The sequence below is a fragment of the Hipposideros armiger genome, unplaced genomic scaffold (assembly GCF_001890085.2).
Source record: "Hipposideros armiger isolate ML-2016 unplaced genomic scaffold, ASM189008v1 scaffold_538, whole genome shotgun sequence".
Classification (NCBI taxonomy): domain Eukaryota; kingdom Metazoa; phylum Chordata; class Mammalia; order Chiroptera; family Hipposideridae; genus Hipposideros; species Hipposideros armiger.
The window spans coordinates 625,073-643,558 of NW_017731888.1; the positions used below are offsets into that span (position 1 = coordinate 625,073).

Genomic DNA, 18,486 nt, shown 5'->3' on the forward strand with positions numbered 1-18,486 from the left:
AGGACCGTCCCTAGGAAGTCCATCGCTCCCTCATATCGTCTAATGCTAGATTGCTTCTACAACAGTAAAAGTTTAAAAATGTCACTTCTAATCAACGTGAATAGGTTGGATGACACCTTGGCATCCTTGCAGAGCTGAAAGAGAGAACGCGCGGTGGGTGGTCATGTACTTGCCCTGGGCTCGCGTGTCTTCTAGTCCCAGCCCCGTCCTGGGCCACCCCCCCACCATCTCCCCCCACAGGCCACCTCGATCCGACCAGGCAGCCGGCAGGTGGGGGGGGCAGAGGTGGGTGCCCAGGTGGCGTGTGGGGGTGGGGGACGGGCTGGGGGAGGTCCGAGGGCCCTCACACATGTTCACGTTCTGACCCCACACTGAACACGTCCCCACAGCCCGGGCTCACTGCTGGCGAGGGCGGGAACCAGCTGGGGTTTGAAACGCTGCCTCCCGTGTGCGAACCCCCAGCGCCCACATGACGGATGCAAGCCCTGAGACGGGTTTTCATCCAGCTGCTGCTGCAGGAACAGAGACAGGGACAAAAAGATGCACTCCCTCAGGCGGTAATTGAAAACTCAGTCGTTTTATACGGTTTCAAGTTTTAATCTCTAATTTTCATATTCTTCTGAAAATCTAATTCAACAGAGGTACTGATAATAACAGGACAGGTGGACGGGCTCTCTGGACGCTGATCTGAGGCAGCGAAGGAAAGGTTGTCACGAAGGCTGAGAGTCGCTGCTGCTGGGCCGGACGAGGAGGGAGCTGATGGCAGGAGGACGTGCTGGTCGGTGACGGCGGACGGTTCTGTCTGGTGCTTGTATTGGAAAGGGCTTCTGTAATTGCAAAGAACTGAAGGAAAATTCAGTTTATTCTTTTCCACTACACTTCCCTAATTTTGTCCTAGTTTAGACACGTTTTCTTTTAAGAGCTGTAGATAAGGACCAGTGCTCATCAGAGTGCAAATTTGCAGAGTGCCTGACACAAGCCTCGCTCTGAAGTACAGTGTGATTAGCTTACTTGCTCCTTTAGTTTATTTTTCACGCAATTCTGCAGGCTCCGGCTCTGTCCACATGCGCTACACAGTGCGTTTCACAGACAACATTTGCGCTTCCCTTGTCTTCCCGATTGGAATGGGTCTGCAGTGTCTGCAGGAGGTTCGAAGCCCTCGTTTAGGATGTGCTGGCACTCTGGTCTCCTGGGACCCCTCGGGGGGTCGCATAGCGAGCGGGTGTGGGGATCGCAGCTCCGCCTTCAGGTCCAACATCACCGTTTTCATGCTGATCGAGCACACGTTTCTCTGCACGGCCATGGGGGCTGACACGTGTGGGACGTCCCCATAGGACCTGGCACAGTCGGAAGGCTGGAGGCAGTGGCTGCCCACCAGGCTGTCAGGTCCCTATAGGTGGCAGTGGCCACTGGGCACACAGCATGTGACCTGCGCAGAACGATCGTTGTTGTTCTGACTCTGCACTGTGTCATCACTCTGCTGATCTGAGACGTGCCGGCAACTGCAGACGCGGTGTGGTTTCTCTGTGGCCCGTGTCCTGCTCACCCCCGGCTTCAGGACGCAGACCACGCCTCCTCGGGTCACTCAGAGCTGCCTGTCGTCTGCTCTTCCTGTGGCCACTGCACAGCCAGCTGAGATAGCATCCCCCCAGGTCACGGGCCTCAGCGTGGAGACGGGGACCCGGCGCCACACATCTGATCCAGCCCCTGTGACTATGAGGTGACCCTGGGCAGGCGGCCCTCACACAGTCTTAGTAACAGGGGCCTTTGGGTGAGGAAAGCACTAAAGCCCCCGTCCTTCCAGCCTATGGGTCAAGGTCTGTCTACCAGGTGACCTTGAGATCACTGCGACTGACTGTGGGCCGAGTTTTCTGGGGCGACACCTCTAGGAAGACCCTCTCATCCAGCTCTCCTGGCTCGCAGCTCCATGGACCTACCAGACAAGACCGCTGTAGCTTTGGAACAATTTCTTTTATTTCAGAAAACATCTGATTTATTTTTTTGTTTCACTATATCCTACTTACTCGTTTGGTTTAACATAATTAATACAAAAATCCCCAAACAGCAGTCTAGTAATGGTTTACAATCCCTCCAGATTGTATCTATGTGTTAACAATAGGAAGCCTGCGCTAATAGGACTTAACGTAAACCAGTATTTATCTAAGCGCACGATAGTTTTTATAAACCACAGAGGACTGAAAATGTCAATTCGTTCAATCAGCTCAGTGAACTGTGATCACAGAATTACAGTTTGGAAAAAAATTATTCCATGTAATGGAACTTTCAATATTCAGAGCCCAGGGTTGTGGTTTAACAAGCCATTTCATTTAATCATTACTTTCTAAAAGTGCCGTAGCCAATAACCCTGTATCTTTTCTTGAACTGGGACTAGGATCAGAGGTTACCTTACCTTTGAAAAACTGTTAGGGACACGTGTAAACCTGACTGCTCTGGTGCTCGTTTCTGTGAGAAGCACGTGGGAGACACGTAGTAAGCGTTTTGTCTCCTTGTGCACTTAGGGCAGCTGGGAACCCTAAGTAGTTAGGAAAATCACAGAAAGTGTCAAGTGGGCAGGTTTCTGTTCTTNTCCCCCCAGGTCACGGGCCTCAGCGTGGAGACGGGGACCCGGCGCCACACATCTGATCCAGCCCCTGTGACTATGAGGTGACCCTGGGCAGGCGGCCCTCACACAGTCTTAGTAACAGGGGCCTTTGGGTGAGGAAAGCACTAAAGCCCCCGTCCTTCCAGCCTATGGGTCAAGGTCTGTCTACCAGGTGACCTTGAGATCACTGCGACTGACTGTGGGCCGAGTTTTCTGGGGCGACACCTCTAGGAAGACCCTCTCATCCAGCTCTCCTGGCTTGCAGCTCCATGGACCTACCAGACAAGACCGCTGTAGCTTTGGAACAATTTCTTTTATTTCAGAAAACACCTGATTTATTTTTTTGTTTCACTATATCCTATTTACTCGTTTGGTTTAACATAATTAATACAAAAATCCCCAAACAGCAGTCTAGTAATGGTTTACAATCCCTCCAGATTGTATCTATGTGTTAACAATAGGAAGCCTGCGCTAATAGGACTTAACGTAAACCAGTATTTATCTAAGCGCACGATAGTTTTTATAAACCACAGAGGACTGAAAATGTCAATTCGTTCAATCAGCTCAGTGAACTGTGATCACAGAATTACAGTTTGGAAAAAAATTATTCCATGTAATGGAACTTTCAATATTCAGAGCCCAGGGTTGTGGTTTAACAAGCCATTTCATTTAATCATTACTTTCTAAAAGTGCCGTAGCCAATAACCCTGTATCTTTTCTTGAACTGGGACTAGGATCAGAGGTTACCTTACCTTTGAAAAACTGTTAGGGACACGTGTAAACCTGACTGCTCTGGTGCTCGTTTCTGTGAGAAGCACGTGGGAGACACGTAGTAAGCGTTTTGTCTCCTTGTGCACTTAGGGCAGCTGGGAACCCTAAGTAGTTAGGAAAATCACAGAAAGTGTCAAGTGGGCAGGTTTCTGTTCTTGCATCCAGGACTACAGCAATGCAATTACATGTAGTTATTAAGTCATAGCTGACAAACCCCACGCAAAGTCGAATTCCTGAGCAGGTACCTGTAGAGCGGAGCTCAGGACACGTGCGCGGCCGAGGGCGGCTGAGGGCCTCGCTGCACGTAGAGGCTCCGCTTTTACGAAGGTGTGAGCACATTATGAACACCCGTGTGCACTGTGACTGCCCCCTCTTCTAATTCTCAGTGACAGAGGACTGGGGGCCACGCACGGTCCAGGCACTGTTGGCGGATGATAAATGCATCAAGCATAAATGCTCACGGTCTCAAGCAACAGCAGAGGGCAGAACTTTGGGAAGACACAGGGGCTGCCCTGCCTGCCCTTTGAGAAGCGCACGTGCCCAGTGGGTGGAGAATGGCAGAGTCCCGGGGCTCCGAGCGGTCAGTGGCCCAGTTTCTTTCACAGGCAGGTGGGAAGGGCCACGTCTAAGTGAAGTCTTCTCAGAGAGGTGGGAACACAGGGGCTCGTCCCCCAGTCTTGGCCTCTCCCGGGCCCACCTGCTTGACCAAAGCCAACCCCCTTCCAGGTCCAGGACAATGTCACCTTCACTGTGAAGCCTTCTCAGAAGTGTCCCCGTGGAAGGCCCCCCTGACACCTGAGACCCTCGTGCCGGTCAGCTGCCCTGTTCGCATCACACCCGTCGTGTGTATCGCCCATCACTACGAGTGGTTTCGCCCTGGGCTTCCGCTGCCACTCCCAGGTCACTGCCATCAGGTCTGCACTGCACCTTCCTCGCCTGTGTCCGCCCGCAGCCTCTCGGACAGTGGCTGCCACTCGTGAACATCTGTTGGAGGTTTATGTTAATGGAAGAATCCAGAAGGAGATCCCAAAGGCTCAAAGGGGCTTTACAAGCTTGTTTAGGGGCCGTCGGAGCTCACCTCCCGCTCTGCCTTGCTGAGGAAAATCGTGTTCTCCAGACACCGGATCACCACAAGGCAACTGCTTTTTAAACCGCATGCATCCTAAGATGATGCAACCTCACTGTTGATTTGGGTCATTTTAGGTCCTCAAATTGAATTTCCTACATAGTCCATTAATGGCATTATTCCTGGAATTTTCTCGAGTGCCCCGGGTGACGAGAGAGCCGTGACAATGCTTTTTAGCCTTTCCATCGTCAGACCTTCGTGCTTCACTGGAGGACGAGCCGCCTCCTTCTCACTTTCACCTCAGTGTCCATGGCTGGCCAATAACCTAAGCGCGTGTCTTACGGGCTCAGGGGTTCTCTCGGGGCCACAGACGGGGCTCGGCTCCGGCCAGCGGGTGGGAATGGCGTCACTGGCCAGGGGCAGGGCTGCTGTTTCCTGAGGTGGCAGACGGGGCCCTGCTGATGGCCAGAGGCGGGAGCTCCCAGCCAGGACGGTCTTCACAGGCTGACGGGACAGCCGGGCTGGGAGTGGGGTCCTCCCCCCGACAGCCGGACTCGGAGCTGGCTCATTGCTGCACTCTGCGGTTTGGGGCAGGGTGCTCGCCTCTCCGAGCTGAGTGTCTGTGTTTTTCTAATGGTGACAGCACTATCTACGTGTCACATGATGGTGACACACCTTCCTGGTCTGGAAAGCGCTTGGCCCAGGGGTGGGGCAGGTGGGTGTCCTCTGCGTGCTGGTGTAGAGATTTCTTTTTAAAAAATGTATCTTTTTAAAAACTATAATCCTTGAAAACCTAATGACTAAGTTAAAGGTATGCCCTGAACGTGGACAGGCAGGATGAGGCCCTCACTGCTCCGCGTCGCCCTACAAGCCACTGCCGTCTGGTTCCCTCCACACACGGGAGCCTGGGGTTTCTCCGACGCGCCCCAAATGGCGAAAACGGGCACGACTGCAGAATACAGCTTCGTGGGCGTGTCGCGGGCCAGGACCTGACAAGGGTTCCCTCCCGCTCAGCGTGTGTCCTGTGCCCTGCTCACCACAGCTGGTCACGAAGCAGCCACAGGACACCCAGGTGTGTCCTGATGGGCAGAGGGCACATGCGCACCCCTCCCCCCCACACGCCCCCGGGGGCGGGCCGGACCTTTGAACTCCAATTTCCTGTCAACTTAGGCAATTTCACGTTTTATCTTTGTGATAAAGATTACAAATCCTGTTACGGTTAAAACGCTTTTGGCCAGTGAAGCGCGTGGCAGGAAGTGAGTGGTCTCTAACATTAGAATCACGACCCCTGAACACACGGTGCATGTGGACACGTGCTTGTGGACCAGCACCGCCGCCCCGGGCGTGGCCGGCTGGGGACACATCCTCCACGATGCTTGGCGCCGGGTACCAGCCTGGGCAGGGCTGCAAGAGCCCGGGAGATGGGGAGGGAAACCTGGAGAGCAGACTTAGCAACTCATAGGCTATGCCTCCTTTCTTCCCAGTCGGCACCCTAAGTCCTGAGGCCTCACGGTCCACACACCCACTATTTCCAGGAGTCCTAGATCCCAGGGCCGCTGCGCACCTCGGGTCCAGTCCACACAGGTCCCTCTCTGACATGTCTGCATGGCTCGGGCCCCTGACCTTGGCGACTGCAGCGGTCACCCAGAAATGCAAGGTCAGGGCCACGTCCCCAAGGACACCCGCCATCCTCTGCAACTTCAGAACATAGTGACCTAGTTAGTGTACAGAGGAGGTCATGGTTAAAGAAAAAAGACACACACACAGGCCACGACCCATCCAGCCCAGGCCTCAGAAACGCCCCTGCGAAGCTGTTTTGTTAAGCATGGACAAGCGATAGCTCTGAGTCTATCACGATTACGCTCTGGGTGTTCTTGACCTATAAAGAGGCAGGCGGTGTCTGTAGAAGTCACAAAGGATGCTGCTCTGGGACAATCCTGGTGACAGGCTCCTCCAGCTGAATGGGGGCAGAGGGAGAGTACGGGGCACCGTCCCCTTGTGCGCAGAGGCAGAGACCGCAGGAGCCACAGGGTTTGGAGCAGGTCTGCACTGGCCACGCTGGTCAGGGAAGCCACACAGGTGCCACTTGGCCCCGAGGACAGACAGCGAGGGGGCCCCGCCAACCCCTTGCTGACCAGCTGAATCTTTCACTCATCAGCAACCTTTCTTTCGTACAAAGACACAGCAATTTCTTATAAACATGGGATGGTGACGATTCTAGAAAACGGTTGAAATGCCCGACATTGAGCTGCTACAAGAACTAAAAAGAACCGGTACGTGGACACAAGGCCAGGGTGGCACCTGGGACGTGGCTGGCCCCAGCGACCCATTGCGCGACCGCACACAACGAAGGGTCCCTTCACTATTTTAGCGATTGCTTTTCTCAGACTTGAGGGGCGCCGGCAGGAAGCCCGCTTGCTGTAATTTACTCCACCATCCAAGGGACCCCCTCCATAACACGCCGTGCTGTGGTTTTACCCAGAGCCCCCGCGACCCGCATGCTTACTTTCTTCCGCGAGGTCGTTCTCCTCGGCCTCCCGTTCCATCTCCTTACACCAGCCTTCCATCCTCTTGGTCTCCGTGTGCAGCAGCTTCAGGAACCAGGAGCCGTCCCTGCGGCACGGGGACATCCTCCCGCTGTCCGCGGTGTCGGTGGCCGGCTCCAGCCAGGGCTCCGGCGGGGGCAGGTTTGCCGTGTCCACGGGTGTCCGGTAGTCTTCTCGGTAGCTGAAGAGCCCCTGGGTGCGCACAGTCCTCAGCGCCCCGTACTGCGTGGGGGTGCTGGGCTCCGAGTGCCGCTGGAAGGAGGACCCGAACTGGAGGCCCTTGTCCTCCATGGTGATGTGTCCCGGGAAGCCCTCCAGCTCCAGGTCCGCCTGCACCGCGGCCGTCACGCTGTTGGAACGCTTGAAGCGTCCGTGTCTGCACAGGAGGGAAGGAAGACAAACGGAAGCCTTTCTGAGACGACGTTGTGCAAGGAACCAAAGTGCAGCCGGTAAAGGACACGTCTCACTGAGGACTCAAGGGCCCCAGCGTCTGCAGCTTCGTCAGGGGTATCTTGGTGTTTCCTCTACGAAACAACACCTGGCTTTGCAAATAATGAGCCGCTAACATCTACCTAAGTCTCAATGTCTAAACAGCACCCCCTAAAATCTGAGTCAATTGCAGGACACAGTGGGGTCACTGGGCTCCGTGAGGCCACCATCTTGGACGGTCCCCTTCCTCTCAGAAACGTGTACAAGTTTACACGGCCCCCACGGAAAGCCTGTGAAACGAAGCCCTGAGTTTCTTCTTTTTTGTGGTGGCCACTGTGTCCTGCTGATCTGTGGTCACTAACCACATCACATGTCAGGGCTCAAGTCTCTTCTCCCAGCTGAACAACTTGGTATCATCCTCACTGAATCTTTTATGTAAATTAATGAGTGCAAACCTGACTTCAGCAGGGTTTTTTTTTTCAATTGGGGAATTGGGGGAGGGGAACAGTGTTGGGGAATTGGGGGAGGGGGACCAGCCAAGTTGTTGTTCTTCAATCTTTGCTGTGGAGGGCGCCAGTCACTATCTGGCTTCCTGTCGGCAGCTCATGGCCTCTAAGCTCAAGATGCTGTGTTACAATCTTAGTTGTGGGTGGGCGTAGCCACCATCCTATGCGGGAGTTGAACCGGCAGCCTTGTTGTTAAGAGCGCACGCTCTATCCACTGAGCCATCCGGGCGGCAGCTCAGCTCAAGGTGCCGAGGTCAGTCTTATGCGCGGGTGGGCATAGCTCACCATCGAACAGGCAATCTTGTTGTTACATCAGCTGAGCCATCCTGCCATTTGTTGGCAGCTCAGCGGCAGCTCATCTCGGGCGCAGCTCACTGGCCCATGTGAGAATCGAACCGGCAGCTCTGTTGCTCAGAGCTCACGCTCTTAAGCCGACTCTTAACCAAATGAGCCACTTGGCTGGCCCCAGCGGGAATTTTACAGACATTTGCATCGTATGTATGTGAGTGTCACCCATTTACACATAACTAATTACTGAAATGACTGACAGGAACACGCGTATAATTGGAGTTCAGACATGGATGGATGAAAGCTATGTGAGTGTGCACACATCCGAACTGTACCCAGCTATGCGTCTGGCCCCCCACCCTGAACCGGCCCGCAGATGGCACTCAGCTGTGACTGCAGCTGCCGCTGAATTTCCAGCTTATCCCTCTGCTGGAGGAGACGGACAACAAGCTGCCGGTGGGGACGGAAGCAGCAGCTGGAACCCCAGGCGCAGACACGCCTGTTTCTAAGAGGTCTACTGGAAACCCGGGGAGCCATCGGTTTGGTCTGAATTTCCTTTCTGTCAAAATCTTTATGGGCTGGGCCTGAAAACCCTCCACTCTGAGCGACGTCGCCCAGGGCTTTACCAACCAGATGCTGATTGAAGTCCCAGGGGTAATGTGCTCATTAAAATGTATGGCTTTTATAAAACTTACAGGGTATGCTAATTTAAATATAAAACAATCAGCCTGCTTGTTACAAAAATAACAGCACTGTACTGGACAGCTCTGTGTTTTAGTCAGAGGTGGTCCTGTTACGTGAAACAATCATGAAATAGCTAAGGTCCTAAGCTTTCATTCTCTCCCCGTTTTCCTTTTTTACTCTTCACATGATAAGGTGAGAAAACACGGCTTTGCTTCACCTCAGCCTATGTTTTCCCTTTGGATAAAGGACCAACTTTCCAAGCTGTCAGCCCTCTGCGGTCAAGGGTGGCAAATTACTTTAGGAAGACTCACCCCTGCCTCTTGCAAAAACAGGGCACGGGCAGATATCGGTTCATACTTGAATGGGGGAAACAGAAAAACACAACTACATGACTGCGTCTCCACAAATGGTGTGAGTTACCGACAGTCAGCATGACCGGGAGGCCTGCGGCCGGCCGGCCTCTCACCCACTGCTGAGCAGCGCGAGCCACAGAGGCTGACTTACCGCTGCGCGTCCTCCACCTGCACGCCCACCGAGTGGTACTCCCGCAGCCCGCGGCTCTCCGTGTCGGAATCTGCCGCGCTTTCCACCTAGTTCAACACAGAACACCCCGTTTAGAGCCGAGACGAGGGACCCCGCCAGGGACTATCTTTCTGTGTGTTCATGTGCTGGGATTAATCACATGTGTGTCATTAATGCAGAGATGCACTCGACCTGGTAACATCACAAACAGAGGGAAAGGCACGCACGTTGGTGTCATTTTGCTGCTACTGTGTTTCGTCAAATATTACACAACTGCTTGAACTCAACCCTGCACTTTGGTCTTTTAAAGGCAAGCAAATAAAATCACTTAGTTCAGCTCAGGCAAATCTGGCTTCTTCAGATTGCATTATTATAGGACTTATCATATTATATAAGGTCTTATCACACCCCACAGTGAAGTACGTACAGCAGGAAGCAGACAGCGAACGACAAGTAGGCGACTCGATAGGACTGTGCTGATGGTGGCAGCCACACAAACACTCCGAGGGGAACCCAGGCCTTGAGCAGGGGCTCCGAGGTGGTGGCCCCCACCAGCCCCATGCGTGGCTGTCACCCCTGCTAATAGGACTATACCCAGCAGGGCGAGAAAGGGGACAGGGTCTGTGCATGCGACACAAGGTCCTCACTGGCTGTATCTGCCTCCAAGTCTCCCCAACCACAGACGCTGTAAGGGTCGTCAGCTGGAGGACTTCTAGCACAGCACATTTTCTAAAACAAAAAACAAAAATCCGCAAACCAAAACCCAGAGCTCTCAGTATGAAAAGTCTGCGGAACCTAAGGTGAGTTTAGTCATAAATATTATCCCAGCTACTCAACTGTCCCTTTCCTTTTTCACAGAAAATATTGCCTATTGTATTGATAGGACTCCAAGCGCAATCCAGAATATCGTAACTAAGTTGCAAAACACGTCTTTCCTTAGAAATATTGAAGGATAAGCTACAAACTATTACGCACGTACTTATGTGGGTTACGAGAGAAAAGGCACACTTAGCCACTGGCATCGTAATCTGCGGCTGCGCAGAGGCTAAGTGAGGCCATCGAGGCCGACTAGGTCTGTGGCTCACAGAAGTGATGGCGCTGCCCGCTGACGCTTATTCTCTGTCCCCAGGCACCAGCCCCTGTGCAAAGAGCAGAACAGATGTTTTGCACACAGTGCACTGTTGCCTCTAGCCACACGCAACAGCTGAGGGGTCAGAGAAGGTGAGTAACTTCCCCAGGGGTGCACAGCTTGTCGGGGGGGGGGCAGAGCCAGCTTCACGCCTGGGTCTCTCTGGCCTGAGCCACGGGGAGGCCCCCGAGGTCGCAGTCAGTCACTGAGCCGTGGAGAACGGTCGGGCCCCCCCATTCTTCACTGGCATAATTCTGAAAACATGCACTGAAGTTGGCCGTCTGTGCAGCACGTTTGACAGCTGGGAGAGGCAACGGGCCAGCTGCAGGAGGAAGAACATGCTTGAATGAAAATCCTAGCCGTGAGATCACATTTCTCCTCCTAGTTTTAGGTGGGCCACGGTTTTAATGCATTTTATTTGTTATTCATGCTGGGCGTGGGGGTTATTTTCACTATTATTTTACACAGACGATCTCAATAAAAATCAGTGTATTTAGGGTTGTGTCCCATGTCAGGACAGATGCTCCCTGAGCTGTAGCTGCCTGCTGCTCCGTTTCACGATGTAACTCAGTCTTCACTGGAGGGAGGATTTATTTATTTTTAGTTTTCTGCCGTTATAAATGCTGCTGCTATAAATACATGCCTGCACGTGTGTGTGAACGCAAGCTTCTGCGAATACACTCACAGCCAATGTGTTTGCTGGGTCAAAGGTGTCGCATTCTACAGTTTGGGTGGATACTGTCAAATTCGATAGATACACAACGTGGGTGAAATCAGTCCATAAGTATGCTTTTAGAGACATTTTTCTAATGGAAAGAGCACTCATTTTTATCATAAGGATGTTCAGAATATTTGTCACTTTTAGGATTCTAGTCTAAAGAAAGTATCTTGAACTCTGACAAATGTGTGAGGCTTTCATCATCGCATTATTTATAAGGTGACATGGGAAAATTAGGGATGGCAAAGTAGAACAGCAACACGCAGTGAATTAGCACTTAGGACAGAGCACGGCCTCCTTCCTGCGATGATGGTTGTAAACACTTATCGTGAAGGACGCTTATGCTACAATGTAGTCTGAACAGGGCACGTTACGGGCGGCGCGAATAAAGATGTGTGTGTACACGAAACACACACAGATACGTAAACACACTATGTAAGTGACTACGAAAGACAACCCTGATGGAACAGGGTTTGCTTCTTCCCTCCTCTAGTCCCCACATTTTCTCTATTATAATTATCTTATTTTTATAGCGAATGAGAACAATATAGCTTTTGGAGCCAGTCAGATTGGCCGCGGGACTCTGAGGTAAGTCTTTAAATTCTGTTGAGACCTTTCTTCCTGATCTTAAAATTGCGGGAACACCAAACACCTTGCTGGCCTGACGAGGAGCTCTGCACAGGAGGCCGGACCCAGGTAAGTGAGTCCACACGAGAACCGAGGCCTCTCCTCTCGGCTCTAAGGCCGTCGGGCTGTAGTGACATGGGCATTGCGCTCAAGGCCTGGAACTTTCTGAGAAAAATGAAGGGAAAGGCTGAGGGGATGCAATAGAATCATGTACAGCAGGATGGGCAATCTATTTATCAGTTTCAGGAGTCCGGGGCGTAGACAGCTTTATATATTATGGATGGGGGGGGGGGAAGCAAATTTAGGAAAAGAAAAGGAATTTCTATTTCGCACATGGGAAAGGAAATCAAAAGACTCTGCTCCCAAGAAGGAATTCTGGACACAAGTGGAAATGGGTTTTAAAAGCTTTGAGCAATGAATGCACGCTTTCATTTTCACGAGACCCAGGTATTCTAGGCCCTGAGGAGACGCCGAGGCAGCAAAGGCGCTGGGTCTTCAGTGACCTGGGTCTCTGGCAAGTGCTGTGTGAGGGCTCACCACGGAGTGGGGGCGCCTTCTGAGAGGGGCGTTCAGGCCCCAGGGGACCCGGAGCCCCCATGTCACTCCCCAGGCCTCGTCAGGCCCCGATGACAGGTGGGAGGGAGGCCTTCCTGAACGTGACCTGTCTGGGGGACAAGGAGTTCCGTGTGGCTGGCGCGTGTGCGCACATGTGTGAGAGAGAGCGTGTTGTGGGGTGTGAGCTGGGAGCAAGCGGGGCCCCGTGTGCCCTGGTCCCCGCCTCGTGCGTGGCCTGGGTTTGTGGGAAGTCAGGGCTGATGAGCTGTCGTCTAAGCTCCAGGTTTCTGAGGGACCTGAATGGGGACCCTGGCAGGAGCCGGTACCAGCACCACCGGCCTGGAGCGCGGGTCTCAGCCCAGCTCACCGTAGCTGCCATTGAAAGCTTGCACGTGGCCGGCAGGGGCACGGCTGACACAAAGGTGCTGCATTCCCGCAAGACCTTTCCTGAGTCCAGACTTAAACATGATTTGCAGCCTGCTTCCCTGAAGGGCTCGGAGCCCCTGGGGGACGCGTGGCCCAGGCTGCCAGCGGGACCATGGTTCGTGGGTAAACCTACATTCTCAGGGACGACACTGACACTGAACAGTAACAGGCATTCCGAGGCCGCCACCCATCACCTGCAAGCTGGGGTGACGGCGGTGACTGCTCCCAGTTAAGCACCGGGCTACTGAGGCAGGCGGGCTTGAAAGGTCCTGGGTGGTGCAGCCAGCGGCGGGGTCTGGGGACATTCTACAAACACACACACACAACGGAAAAGGAAAACCTCTGCAATGCAGACAAGTCGCACATAAAACCACACACGAACACAGAGTAGTGAGACGTCACCACTGGGCCAGGGCAGGGGTTCGGTCGGATGACAGCCCGCTGGGCCTGCAGCTGTGACCCAAGCCCAGGAGACAGGCGTGAGTGGCCTGCGGGGACGGGGACAGAGGGCACCGTGGCCGCACGTCGGTGGCTCACTCAGGGCCTGAGGACACGTGCAGCTGTGTGAAGTCTCGTCGGCAGCACACGGCAATTCCGTCCCGTCTGCGTGCAGACTGCCCCCTGTCCCCGCCCTGTCAGCGGTGGCTCTGGGAAGGGAGCCTGTGGCCAGGCCAGAACCAGCCCACCAGAGCCGCTCGGTCCTTGTCTACCAGGGGCCAGAGAGTGGCGTGTGCCCGAGCTCAGACCAGACACAGGTGGCTCACAGGACGGCTCCCGCCCCCGGCCCATTTCCTTTGGGACCATGGGCTGCGTCTTTCCACCCTCCTGGCTTCAGTCTGGCCATGTGCCCTCAGGCAGGTCACTTACCCTGAGCCTCAGTTTCCCCACCTGTAACCCGGACGTGAAAACGACTGGCTCATGGGGTCGTGATGATGGCACGTGGTGAGGAGCCCAGGACAGTGATGTGTCCACGGCCTTCCAGTCCACGCGTCACTGTCGCTACCTGACTTGGGGCCTGACAACGCTGACGCTGCCCTCGGCACTGTTCCCGGGGCTCCTGTGTCTCGCGCCAGCCCTTCCTTCTGTCTCTGCGTTCCTCCCCGAGTCGGCTGTCCACCCTCTTCTGCCTTCACACCTGGGGGGGCTTCTCCTTCCCCTAACACTTGAGTTTCTGTGATGATGTTTTTTTGGCTTTTTAATGCACTTCACTGTGCCAGCAGGCTACGAGGGCACGTAGGGTTGTGTCCTCTCTGCTGTGGAGGACAGCGGACGCCGTCAGACACGTGCATTCTTGCACCCACACTTGTCTCACTGCCCACTCGCCCGCCCACACACTCCCCACATTTACAAGCACTCGCTATGTGCCAGGCGCTGTGCTGGGCGCTGGGTTCTCAAGAGGCGAAGGGATGGCCTGGCCGTTGCTGAGCACAGTTTGGGGGACGGTGTCCAGACAGGCTTCCAGGAGGGTCAGTGTGCGAGCTGTGTGCCAGCGGGCGGTGCAGGGTGTGAGTGGGGAGCGGGGCGTCCTCCACCAGCCCAGTCACCTCAGGCGACGGGTTTGGAATTATGTCCCCACTACATTCACATAAGTCAGGACACGTGCTCAGAAGGTGACACCCCACCCTTCCTCGTGGTGGGAAGGCAGCCGGGAGAAAGGCTGGGAACGTGAGGGGAACAAGGGTGCATGAGCCCCAAGAACACGAAGTCCTCTGGTTAATTTGGGGACCTCGCGTGTGTCTCGAGCTGTGACTGGCGGCCAGGATGGTCGGCACGAGCCCTGACTGCCCCGCGTGCAACGCTGTGGCCACAGCAAGTTCCTGGACTGTGTGAGGCCCCTGCATCGCCACGGGCGGGGGGCTTCCCACATGGGGGTGCCAGGGTCTCCTGCACTAATGGGGGCTCCCAGCACAGTGCCTGGCATATAGAATCAGGACAGGTGACAAGAGCAGTTGTATGGACAGTCCAGAAAAGGGGGATAAGTAAAATTCATGCGTTCTGGGCTGTGAGCGTTTTGTACTTACATCTGACCTTGGGTATGGCTGACGCTCTGGGAATTCAGAGTCCTAAACAAAACAACGAACCACAGTGTGGGGGCCTGGCTTGGAGGACCGGCCAGCGGCGCCCCCCCCCGCCTGCTCCCCGTCCGTCGTCCACGGGCGCCCAGCACGTCCCCTCGCTCGCTGGGGTCAGGGCTGCTCGCCCTCCTCCCTGGTGGCTGTGAGGCCCCCTGAGTTTTAAAACTTCTGCTGGACACAGGCAGGAATGAGAGAGGGATAGCATCTGCAAAGGACTTGGGGACCCTGCCTCTGTGTCACAGGATCTGGTAGGGGACAGTCGCCGAGACAGATCAAGGGGAAGTTTCATTGGGGTGAGTGGTGTCCTGTGCCGTCCCTGGGCTGGGAAGTGAGCGGGAAGGTGGCCCCGTGTCTCAGAACAGGCCCCTCACCCTGTGCTTGGAGTGGACGTGCTGGACCGAGTGAGGGGCGGGCGGAAGCCGAGAGCGAGACGGCAGGGCCCCGAGCCCAGGAGGGCACCGCCAGGTCTGCGTCTCGGCAGGGGCTTGGGACCCCGGCGGTCTGAGACCCTGACGAGCGTCCCAAAGGAACCTGGGCGGCCCCCATGGAGTGACGCTGGGTACTGTCCCCACTCCTGTCCTCCCCCCACTTACCTGTTTGGCCACAAGACTGGAAAGCTTTGAACATCAATTTCAACAAGAAATTCCTTCTGAAGCATCAGAGCAACCTGTTTCCATGCTAAGCAGCCAGTGGCCCCTAGACAACGCGCTGGGTGGGGAGGGGACCTTTGGCAGCAGCGAGGGCATGGGACGGGGACCTGAGTGGCCCTGGGGGGCCGCCTGTCTACCACACCTACAGGCTGGCAACACAAACGGAGACCCGCCTGGCACCTCCGGCCCTCAGGGGCCTGTGGTTCAGCTGGGACCAGCCGCGCTCGCAGAGCTACCTGGACGCCGATGGAGGAGCGTGGGCCCCGGAGGAAGTCCTCGGCCTTGGACACCAGGATGGCCTTGTCGTTGGTCCGCGCCGGGCCGCTCTGGCTGTCGGGCACGTGGCGCTGGGCGGCAGCTGTCTCCAGGGCCAGGCTCATGGCCTTGTTGCTGTCCAGACTGTCCGTGGAGTTGTAGAGGCCATGGCCGTCCTGGGGCCACGGGCACGTCCTTTGGGCGCGGCTGTCCTGGTAGGCGTCCTGCGTGGACTCCGTGCTGCTCTGCGCCGTCACCGAGATCAGTGGCTTGGAGGTGGTCCGTGGGGGCACGGGGGGCGGCGTCTTCTTGTAGCTCGTGTACGAGACAGCTGCAAGAACAGAAGCCGAGTCAACAGAAGCGGACGGCCCCTCCACCCCCACATGGAGATCCGGTCGGCGGCGGCCCACGTCCACCCCAGGACCCATCACGCAAGTCCGTCCCCAGCATCTAGCCTGAGGAAGCGACCGACACGGGGGATGCTGTGAGCAGAAGTCTACATGCACACGCTCCCAACCGTTACGAGGACCTGAGAAATCTGGCAACGGCGACAAGGCAACCGCTCCGTGCGTTACACGCAGCTCACGGCATTGGGGATGTGCTCGTTCTGTGAGGCTGGCAAAAAGGCAGGATACACGAAATTGCCTCAGACTGAGAGAGAGCGTGCTTGTGAAAGATGACAGGCGCCTACGACCGTTAGTCAGGACCCTCACTGTGTGACAATATGGGGACTGTTTGCTCTTCTGTTTTCTGTACATCCTAAAAATGTTTATAATGAACAGGTATTCCTTCCATAATGGAGAAAATATGCGTACGTAACATGAGGAGGTTGTTTGCTCCCATGAGTACTCACTTCCTGGGGATAAACACAGTCACTGAGAAGGGCCACCAGGTCTCCAAATCCATCCTGACCAAGTCCCCTCCCCTCTGGCCCATAAGCAACAGCTTCAGCCCATTCACCCCGCCTGGCACACACGGGCCGCGCACCAGCTGCACACGGGCTGCACACACAGGCTGCACACGGATTGCACACACGGGCCACACACACACAGACCGCACACCAGCTGCACACGGATTGCACACACGGGCCGCACACACATGGGCCGCACACACGGGCTGCACATGGATTGCACACACGGGCTGCACACACAGGCCACACACATGGGCCGCACACACATGGACTACACACACAGGCTGCACACGGGCTGCACATGGATTGCACACACGGGCCGCACACATGGGCTGCACACGGGCTGCACACACATGGGCCGCACACGGGCTGCATAGTGACTCCCTGAAGCAAAGCCGAAGCATTTGGAGGTGGGACTGTTAGGTGTCTGGTAGAAGCTGCCCAAGATTTGTCAGGGGCGTTTGCCAGGCTCAGGGCACCACTGTTGTCACAGCAAAGGACGGGCAGTCCTAGCACCTGTTTGTAGGAGTCGGTTTCCCATCACTGCCGGTTATTTTTCTGTATCTGGAAACGAAGAACCGACAGAAGCGCTTCTGAAAGGAACCGGGGTGCCCACCACAGTGTCAAGCGACACAGACGCACCCCACGCGTGTGCAGACTGAGGGCTGCTGGCTGGCTCCGCGCCCAGACGTGCACAGAGCACAGACGTCCTGGCAGGGGCCGAGCATGTCCGTGGGGACAGGCTGAGCAAGGCTCCTCTAGGGACTGAGTCATGTCCTGCTGCGGAAACCCATTTCCACTGCTCTGTTCCCGGGGACTTTGACGTCCCCTCCTATTCATCATATTGTTTAATCTGTGTGGCTGGGTTTTCCTAATCGATACTCAGATAAACATGGGCAAACAAAACAAAATGAGTTTTTCATGTCAGGACGATAGAGTTTTAAGGCGTAAACTTGTACGAAAATGTACGAAATGGGTACATTAAAAAAAAAACGCATGGGAAAGATCTGAGGGCAGGAAACAGATGGAGGAAGGCTAATTTTAGAAAGGCGGCTTTGAACTTTGCCTACACCAGAAAAACATCTAAAATCATCTATTTTTTTGAAGACTTTTCCTGTGAATATGAAACAACCTCTAAAGGAAAATGGTTGGAAACAGCTGTATTCCAGGCCTGATTCTAGGAGACTCAGGGGTGCCCATGGCCAGGGCCCGGCCTCGAAGCCCAGCCTCTCCGGCCCCCGGGCGGACTCTTCCTCCTGGAAGGCGCCTCATGCCGCCTCCTATCCACCTTGTCACCTCTGCCAGAGTCTGTGCCCTCGGCCAGGTGACTTCACACCCTCACCCACGGCCTGTCCCGCCCACCCTTGGTGTGAAAGTGGCTCTAGTATTTTGGTTGGTTTAAGGGGCCTTTTGTCTCCACCTGATCTCAGTAAATCCCACATGTGTTCACCCTCGACCTTGCGGTCCTGAAGAAACTGCTCCAAGTCCTGGGTCAAAAGGACAGTTTGGCGGGAAGGTGGGAAGGGGTTGCAGCTGGGGACGCTGCTGGCAGAGTGGAGAGGAGGGAGGGAAGGAGACTGACCCACGAACACTGGGCCCCAAACACACAGATTTATCTCGATCATCTGCAAAAGGCTCTGTGCTAGACGGCACTGCCCAGGAGCACAGCCACGAGCCGCGTTTCATAGACCTAAACTGCTAAGGTGTCTAAACACCTAAACCACAAG

The 18,486-nt window shown here is 55.1% G+C and overlaps 1 protein-coding gene across 3 annotated transcripts in view; it reads right to left on the reverse strand.

Annotated features, from left to right (window-relative positions):
• DLGAP2 (DLG associated protein 2) overlaps positions 1-18,486 on the reverse strand; it is a 484,295-nt gene that overhangs the window by 13,812 nt on the left and 451,997 nt on the right. For all 3 annotated transcript variants that reach the window (XM_019668777.1, XM_019668780.1, XM_019668778.1), the window contains 4 exons: positions 15,831-16,180; positions 14,891-14,932; positions 9,397-9,482; positions 6,946-7,361 (listed from right to left, as the gene is read on the reverse strand). In XM_019668777.1, the coding sequence (XP_019524322.1) occupies positions 6,946-7,361; positions 9,397-9,482; positions 14,891-14,932; positions 15,831-16,180 (894 nt within the window). The remainder of the gene's footprint in view (positions 1-6,945; positions 7,362-9,396; positions 9,483-14,890; positions 14,933-15,830; positions 16,181-18,486) is intronic.